Source organism: Trichechus manatus, unplaced genomic scaffold (genome assembly GCF_000243295.1).
Source record: "Trichechus manatus latirostris isolate Lorelei unplaced genomic scaffold, TriManLat1.0 scaffold00159, whole genome shotgun sequence".
Classification (NCBI taxonomy): domain Eukaryota; kingdom Metazoa; phylum Chordata; class Mammalia; order Sirenia; family Trichechidae; genus Trichechus; species Trichechus manatus.
Window position 1 is genome coordinate 1,808,998 of NW_004444095.1, and position 9,763 is coordinate 1,818,760.

Sequence of the window (9,763 nt, forward strand, 5' to 3'; positions counted from 1 at the left end):
AGCAAGGAGAATGAAGAGAAGAGGATATAAGGAAAAGATTAGTTGAAAGGAACTAATGGACCACAGCTACCATGGCCTCCACCAGACTGAGTCCAGTACAGCTAGATGGTGCCCGGCTACCACCACTGACTGCTCTGACCAGGATCATGATAGAGTGTCCCGGACAGAGCTGGAGAAGGATGTAGAACAAAATTCTAACACACACACAAAAAAAACAGATTTACTGTCCTGACAGATACTGGAGAAACCCTGAGAGTATGGCCCCCGGACACCCTTTTTAGCTCAGAGGTGAAGTCACTCCTGAGGTTTACCGTTCAGCCGGGGATTGGACAGCCCCATAAAACAAAAAAGGACTAATGAGGCACAGCAATCCAGGGACAAGGACTAGAAGGCAGGAGAGGACAGGAATGCTATTGAAAGGGAACCCAAGTTTGAGTAAGCACAGTGTTGACATGTCGTGGGGTTGTTAACCATTGTCATAAGGCAATATGTGTACTAACTGTTTAATGAGAAACTATTTTGTTCTGTAAACCTTCATCTAAAGTACAACAACAGCAGCAAAAAGAATTATCTATGTGAGATCAAATTGACAACAGCAACTCAAAAGGTTTGATGGGAAGCCTGGGGGGCAGTGAGTTGAAGACAATGTTGAGGGAATAATTTGGAAAAGGATAGTGAGAATAGCAGCACAACTGGAAGAATGTAATCAATGTCACTGAATTGTACATGTAGAAATTTTTGAAATGGTGTAACTTTGGCTATGTATATTTTCACCAAAAAAAGGTCCTCCAAGGCCGAGAAAGGAGCATGTTGACATGTCATGGGGTTGTTAACCAGTGTCATAAAACAATATGTGTACTGACTGTTTAATGAAAAACTATTTGTTCTGTAAACCTTCACCTAAAGTACAATAAAAAGAATTAAAAGAAGTAAAACTTTATTCAAAGATATTACTTATTTAGGCTGAAATTGCCCATCATTACAATAATTAACCACTACCTGTCTTTCAGTTTGTCCAACTGTGGTGGCTTGTGTGTTGCTGTGATGCTGAAAGCTATGCTTCTGGTATTTTAAATGCCAGCAAGGTCACCCATGGTGGACAAGTTTCAGCAGAGTTTACAAACTAAGACAAACTAGGAAGGAACACCTGGAGATCTACTTCTGAAAATTAGCCAATGAAAATCCTATGGGTGACAACAGAATATTGGTTGATATAGTGCTGGAAGAGGAGACCACTAGGTTGGGGGGAAAGAAAAACATTGCCTTCGAGTCAATTCTAACTCATAGTGACCCTATAGAACAGAATAGAACCGCCCCATAGGGTTACTAAGACTGTAAATCTTTATGGAAGAAGACTGCCACATTTTTCTCCAGGGGAGTGGCTGGTTGGTTTGAACTGCTGATGTTTTGGTTAGCAGCCAAGTGCTTAACCACTGTACCACCAGGGCTGGCACTCAAAATACAAAGTGTCTGTAACTTGACTTGCAATGGCTTTGAGCATACCAAGGACTGTGAAGATAGTATAAGACTGGGCAACATTTCATTCTGTTGTGCATGGGGTCACCACATACAACATGGTTGGAGTCAATTCAACAACAACAACACATTAATTAATAGGTTGTGCTTTCAATTGAATTGGTTTATTTGATTGGCTACTTAATATCTTAGGCCCCTAAGGAGATACAAAACAGGGAAAATCCTTAGGATAGGCTTCTAAGAAGGGAGAAAAAATAGGAACAGTCTGTGTTCAGAGGGACAGTAAATGGTGGAGATGGTGGTGCCCAGTCGGCAGGTTAGTCTGGAACCCAGGCTTAACAGTAGCATGCTCATCACTCTTCTGAGTGCCTTACAATTTTTATTCATTAATTCAAAAATACTCACAAGTAACTCACATATACTGGGCCCTGGGCTGAGGGTGGTTGGGAAGTGAGTGGGGAAGTGGTGATAAAGAAGACATCCCTTGCTGTCAAAGAACAGTGTAATGAATACTTAGGTCTGTGAGCTTGAAGTGTCACTTAACATGAAAAAGGCTAGAGAAGATGGATACAAAGGTTTATAAGATATCCTAAGAGAGATTTTCACTATATTTGGGGCATGGAAGAAGGCTTTGAAGAGGCAATGACATTGACTTAGGTCTTGAAAGATGGAGAAAAATTCACCATGCCAAAAAGAAGAAAGATGCTATTTTAAGAAGGAAGGTCAAGAATCCAGGTAAAGCATGAAACCATATGGATCTAAAGATGTCATATAATTCGATGCAGCTGGAATATAAGCAAAGATGACTGGTAATTGAGAAGGAGAATATTGGCAGAATAAGAGAATGGAAAGGTAAACTTTCTGAGATGGACTTTCTAATGTCTACTAATGAACCTAGACTTTATTTTGTAAGCGGTTAAGAGCTCAGACAGCTAACCAAAATGTTGGCAGTTTGAATCCCCCAGCTGCTCCTTGGAGACCCTATGGGGCAGTTCTACTTTGTCCTATAGGGTCGCTATGAGTTGGAATTGACTCAAAGGCACACACCAACAATCTCCTAAGTGACTTCGAATTTATATAAGGAATATACAACTATGTATCAAGTGCAATTAAAGTAAGAATGAAAAAAATGAACCAGAGTAACAAATCTGATGAAGGCATTCTAAGAACTTAATGCAAACATTATTGTTAGTAAAAGCTGAAAGACAAACAGGAAATGGTAGCCAGATAATAATAATAATGATGATGATTATAACAACAACAGTGATGAGAATAATAAGGAAATTGCATGAGTAACTTAGCTCAGTGATAGTGCCATTATTTTCGAAAATAAGATTTAAAGCGAAAGTCTGTACCTTAATGTCAAATGGTCCTGTTTGATTTGGTTGACTGTAAATTTCCAGCTGATTCCTAATAGGAGACAGCCACAGAAGCAGATGATTTAACTGCTCTTCAAACTGCCCAAGGTCTTTTATGTGAGCGTCAATTTCTTCTTGCTTCTCAGGTAAATCTCTAGAAACCTGAAAGGAAAAAAAAAAATTTACTGTAAAAATTTTCCCATAGGGTAAACCAAAAAGGAAAAAGATGTATTCTCAAAATTATTTCTTATGAAATGGTTATAAACTGTTATGGACATATACTAATTTCAGTATTTTAACAGCATGATATTAATTATGCACATCTTTTATATTAGCATTTAATACATGTATTAGAAATTGTTCGTTTATCCTCCCTCTTTAAAAATTCTAGGCGTTGTAGACACTAACACCTTCTTGAAAATTCAAAAACAAATCACATCCACACAAATGCACACGCAACTGACACAAGTGAAGGAATACATTCTCCATCTACACACTCACTCACTAAGTATAATGGTGTGTGGTGCGTTATATGTCAGGCGCTCTGCCTTTGAGGTTATAAAAATGAATAAGCCAAGTTATTCAGCATTACTACCAGATATGTAATAGATCTAAATCTCAAATGAGTGATAGTTATTCAAAGAGCATCATAAAACGCAAACCAAACCAAAACTGTAATTTTTGTTTGTTTAGCAACCATTTTCTTCCAATATACTTGCTTCTAACTTTCTTTTATGTGAAGCCTAACCAAGGAAAATGGGTGAGGTAAGCACTTTTTGAGCTATAGTTTGTCAGCCCTATTGTAACCAAGTAAAACAGAAGCAAACAATTGGGATGAAAAGTAGAAATGATGTTGGGTTTGAGTAGAACATAACAGATTGATTATAGGTTATTTTTATTATGGGCTTGGTATGTGCCAAGCACCGTGTTTGTTTGTACGTTCCATGTTTAAGAGCTACGGCGAGCTACAGCTGCTAACAAAAATGTGGGCAGTTCAAATCCACCAGTCACTCCTTGGAAACCCTATGGGGCAGTTCTACTCTGTCCTATAGGGTTGCTATGAGTCAGAATCGACTCGATGGCAATGGGTTTGGTTTTTTTATTCTACCTTTAAGGAGCCCTGGTGGCACAGTGGTTAAAGTGATCAACTGCTAACAAAAAGGTCGGCAGTTTGAAACCACCAACTGCTCCTTGGAAACCCTATGGCACAGTTCTACTCTGTCCTATAGGGTCGCTATGAGTTGGAATCGACTTGACGGCAACGAGTTTGGTTGTTTTTTAAATCTATCCAACAATCCTTTGATAGAGGTACTATAAACCAAAACAAACAAACAAACCAAAACCAAACCTATTGTTATTCAGTCGATTCTGATTCATAGCGACCCTATAGGACAGGGTAGAACTGCCGCATAGGGTTTCCAAGGAGCGGCTGGTGGATCTGAACTGCCAACCTTTTGGTTTGGTTGGCAGCCATAGCTCTTAACCACTGCGTTTGGTTTTAAATCCTGGTTCCAGCTCTTGTCAAGTGAGCACAATGATAGTACCTGCTTCACAGGTTGTTGGTGGGGATTAAATAAAGGAATCCATAAAAATAGCTTAGAACAATACTCTGCATGACAGTGAATGAAAATAAAGTCTTTAAATATTAGCTATTATTGCCCAAGCTCTAATGGTAAGGAAAGAGCCAGGATAAGTAAAAGTAAAGACTTTTTCTTTAAATTATCAAGGGTTAAAACAGGAACACAGGAATAAAGGATGTGAATCCACAATGCCAACTTTTATGATATTATTAGTAACAATATCCTAATAATATAAATATATTAAATTGTAATACTAATATAAATGTTATAATATATATCTATTACATAACAATATTATTATTAGATTATGAATAATGATAGAATACATTTAAAAGTCAACTATATAAATACACTAATACACTAGTACATCATCTAATAATGTCCCATAATTTGGAGCAATAGTTTTATATGCTTTTGAAAGGACTAATTAACATTAGATTCTTTTCATCAGTTCCAAGAGTTGTGGGGTGAAAAGGAGAAACATGGATAGAGCAATCAAGGGAAAAAGATTTTATACATGTTCTTTGTCTTAGTTACCTAGTGCTGCTATAAAAGAAATACCACAAGTGGATGGCTTTAACAAACAGAAATTTATTCTTTCACAGTCTAGGAGGCTAGAAGTTCAAATTCAGGATGTCATCTCTTGGAGAAGCCTTTCTCTCTCTGTCAGTTCTGGGGGAAAGACCTTGTTATCAATCTTCCCCTAGTCTAGAGACTTCTCAGCACAGAGACCCCGGGCCCAAAGGATGTGCTCTGCTCCTGGTGCTTCTTTCTTGGTGGTATGAAGTTCCCCTCCTCTCTGCTCGATTTTCTCTTTTATATCTCAGAAGAGATTGACTCAAGATACAACCTAATCCTGTAGAATGCGTTCTGCCTCATAACATAACTCCCTCTAATCTTGCCTCATTAACATCATAGAGGTTAGGATTTACAACACATAGGAAAATTACATCAGATCACAAAATGGAGAACAGTCACACAATACTGGGATTCATGGCCTAGCCAAGTTGACACACATTTTGGGGGGACACAATTCAATCCATAATATTCTTATTATATGCAAACAATGTGTATAGTGAAACATATTGCATATCCATTTACAGGATTGTCTATAATGCATATATATGCATGAGTAAAGGGTTGACATCTGACCTGGGCTGATGTTGACCAGCCTGGGACTAACCTTAAGCTCCCCAGTACTATTTCCTTAGAAATACCAACTTTAAGATAAATGGAGAAAGTTGGGCCTGCTTTGTTTGCTGTATAGAACTGCACCTAGGCTGGGAGGAGCTGTGAATTGGAATAAAGGTCTTAGGTCTTTGTGACTAAATGGTATAAAAGATTGATGGGAAATAGAGGTCTTGGCTTCTATTCAAGGTGACCCTGACACCTCTTGGCTCTCATCCCTGGCAGCCTTTCCCTGTGTGGGGGAGGGGGCAAAAGAAGCTCCATGCTCAGGTAGCTGCTGGTCCTCTCAATGAAATGATGCTGCTGTATCTGCTGCATTGTCTGCTTTGTATCCTGCTACAAAGCCAGGTGGGAGCAGTAGTAGTTCAGTGGTAGAATTCTCGCCTTCCTTGCAAAAGACCCAGGTTCTATTTGATTTCCAGCCAACGAAACTCATACGCGGCTGCCAGCCCATATGCAACCCAACATGGAGAGCGTTTCCCTCAGTTGTGCATGGGGTCTCCAAGAGTTGAGGCCCAAATTGACTAGACGGCAGCTAACAACAACGTAAAGCCAAGTAAATATAGTATTAAATGAAGGTCTATTTGTCTTTGTGAATTCAAACCCCATAATCACATCTGTCTTGCTGTACTATGTTTATGTATACGTGATAGGTGGTATCACAAATGCAATTCTATGTATATAATATATAATCTAGTGATCCTCTCAGCTTACTTTTTTCCAACATTTAAAAGGATATAACTAGATTTTTTATATTTTTATTGGATCATTTTGTACTCACAAGTACATGTGAAAACCATTTTACAGCTTCAACCAACAGCATCTAAGAACCTCTATATTCTGAAGCTACCGGAGATAATAGCCATCATATTTTCTTAAAACCTGTAAAATTAGGCTATGACCTCATTTTTATCTGATCAAGAAGTAGTTCCCTTTTCATTTAGGCTTCAGATGTAAGCACAGAAATCCATATAGCATTTAAGTAAGATTATTGGTTTCCTTCTCATCCACTTTTCTCACCCTTCCCAGGTTTCAGAGGTAGAACAATCCCTGAACAGAAAACAGTGCAATTGGTGAGAAGATTTGACTAGTATCTAGAGTAATTAAACGATAGCTTATAATGAGACTTAGGGGACACGAGCATTTTTCAGTGTAGTTATGAAGTCTGCATTAAGTATAACCCCATAGACCTTATGCTTCCCACCATCATAGTATTTACCTCACTCTATTTTAATTTGTTATTTACTTCAACCTCTCTCACTGAGCTTTGATTTATGAATGAACTGGGTTCCTACACATGATAAACTTTCAATAATACCTGTTGAATGAAAGACTTAACAATTTCCAAATTCAGGATTAATTTTTTTCTTAATGTATGACTAGAAATACCTGTCCAAACTAGCCATCCCCATAAAAATGTAAATTTTCTCCTCAAGTTAAACAGGTTTAGTTTAATTAACAAAAATATTAGTAAATCGGACTATATAGAAACTAGACACTTCTGCATGCCAAAGAAAACCGAAGCAAAGTCAAAGAATGAATGACAAACTTGGCAAATGTATTTGCAACTCAATCTCAGACAAAGGCCTAGTTTTCCTAACACATATAAAGAGCTGCTGCAAATTAATAAGAAAAGGCAAAAAGCACAAAGAAAATTGGTCAAAAGACAAGGCACCTCTGGGTAGGTTTGAACTGCCAGCCTTTAGGTTGGTAGTCCAGCGCTTAATGGTTTACCCCACCTAAGGACTCCTCGATGATGGATGGGGGGAGATTTTTCACTGTATTTTAATTTATTTGAAAAATATAAATGTATTACCTTTGTAAAAAAAAAAGGATAAGTTAATTTTAAAAGGAAAATGATCAGCTTTTCTTCTTACCACTAAATATTGGTGAGAAATTCCACTTAATATATTTTAATAATGAATCATTATTAATAGGAGATAGCGTATCTAAAGCAATCAGGAAAAAATGTTCTTAATGTTTTCCAATGACAATTTCACAGAGTTAATAGTACTGTGGAAATTGATACCTTCTAACATATAATTTTTATGCTCTCTCTCCCTTTCAAAATAATCATAGGAGTTGATGTCTTGTTCAGTAGTTCCTGGAAGAAGATAACAGGTGTGAGTAATTTATGATGTTAAGAAGTAAGTTTTATGTCAGTTTCTACATGTTTTAAAATAATTTACTTTTGCAGTTACTACTTCACATTCTCATAAAAATATAAAGACACAAAAACTTGACTAGTAAAATGCATCATTTTCCCTAATCATCTTTTTAAGTATTATAAAACCATATGTTTCATGCAATATGTTCCCTGTGGTGAAAGAAAACAATTAAATATATCCAGTTTCCTTATGTGTTAATTTAGTATATAACCAAATCTTGACCTAATTTCACACAAGATTAGCTTCCTTATTCTTTCAATTTCTGATGTGTAGAAGTTTTAATATTAGCATAAAAGAGGTGCTGTTTCAGAAATAAACATATTAGATTCTGACTTCATACTTTACACACAAAAAAAATTCTAGAGAAATTAAAGAGTTAAATGCAAAAATTTATTAAGAACAGAGCCAGAATAAAATATTGGTGTGGGGAAGCCCTTTAAAAGCAGAAACAGATCGGCCAAACTGTACAATATAATATTTTTATGGTTCATCTAGAAATTAAAACCAATAAGCAAAGAAAATGACAACTGGGGATGTTTGCAACGTCTATCAGATGGAAGGGTAATATCCTTACTATATAACACACTGTAAAATGGATAAAGGACCTAAACAAGAATTTGACAAAAAATGCAAACAGCCAATAAAAAATTTAAAAAAAAATTTAATCATTATGTAATCACTGAAATGCAAATTAAACTGTGATGATATACCATTGTTTGGCTATTATATTGTCTCTTGTAAGAAGTATTTGTCAAAGTTCTGGAAAATAAGCACTTACAATGTTTGTCGGAAGGTAAAGTCTTGTATTTTAGAACTTATTTTGACAATTCATATAAAAACAACACTTCTATGCAGAAAACTACAAACATTACTAAGAGAAATTAAGAAAAACCTAAAAAGTAGAGGTACATACCTTGTTTATGGATTAGAAGGGCCAATATTGTAAAGATACTAGTTCTCCTCAAAAAACTGATAAATTCAATGCAATCCCAATAGAAATCACAGCAGTTATTTTTTAATGAAAACTGACAAGCTAATTATAAAATTTATATGGAAATGAAAAGGGCCAAGAACATCCAAGGCAATCCTGAAGAACAAAGTTGAAAACATATGCCACCGGATATCAATATTTTTTATAATTAAGTCTGTATAGCATTGATGTGAGGACAAATACACTATAAACAGTTACCTAATTCATGACAATGCTGCTGCTGTAGTTAAGAAGAGAGAGGATGTCTTTTCAATAAATGGTGCCAGGTTAATTGCATATTCATAGGAAAACAAAAAAATTCTTGAATTCTACTTCCCACCATACACACACACCCACAAATTAATCCCAGGTTGTTTGTAGACCTCAATGTAAAAGAGAAAACAATAATGTTTCCAAAAGAAAACAGAAAATATCTTAATGACTTTCAGGGAGGTGACTATTTCTTAAACGAGACATAAAAAGCACTAGGCATAAAGCAAAAGATTGATAAACTGAACTTCATTAAAATCAACAAATTATGTTCATCAAACAACACAGTTAAGAAAACAAATAAAGAAAGAAAAGAAAAAAAGACACAGTTAAGAGAAAAAAACAAGGTCTAGGATGGAAAAAAATGTTTGCAATGCATATAATTGTCAAGGGACTAGTATCCAACGAACTTCTACATCTATAAGAAAAATATAGACAACTGTATTTTAAAAATGAGCAAAAGCTTTGCACAAGTACTTCACAAAAGAAGATAGAAAAATGGCATTAATATTCAAGGGATTGCAAATTAAAACACGATGAGATACCAATTCACATCCACCAGAATGGCTATGAAAAAAAGATGGAAAAGACCTATTCTTTTTTTTTTTGGCCGTTTATTATTATTATTATTTTTTATTGTACTTCAGGTGAAAGCTTACAGAACAAATAGTTTCTCATGAAACAGTAGTACACATACTGTTTTATGACATTGGTTAACAACCCCACAACATGTCAACCCTCTCCCTTCTCGAC

The 9,763-nt window shown here is 36.0% G+C and overlaps 1 protein-coding gene across 1 annotated transcript in view; it reads right to left on the reverse strand.

Moving 5' to 3' along the window:
- Positions 1 to 9,763, reverse strand: part of DMD (dystrophin) — a 2,372,918-nt gene that overhangs the window by 841,902 nt on the left and 1,521,253 nt on the right. Inside the window, exon 48 of the mRNA XM_004386236.2 lies at positions 2,832 to 2,996. Within this exon, the coding sequence (XP_004386293.1) occupies positions 2,832 to 2,996 (165 nt within the window). The remainder of the gene's footprint in view (positions 1 to 2,831; positions 2,997 to 9,763) is intronic.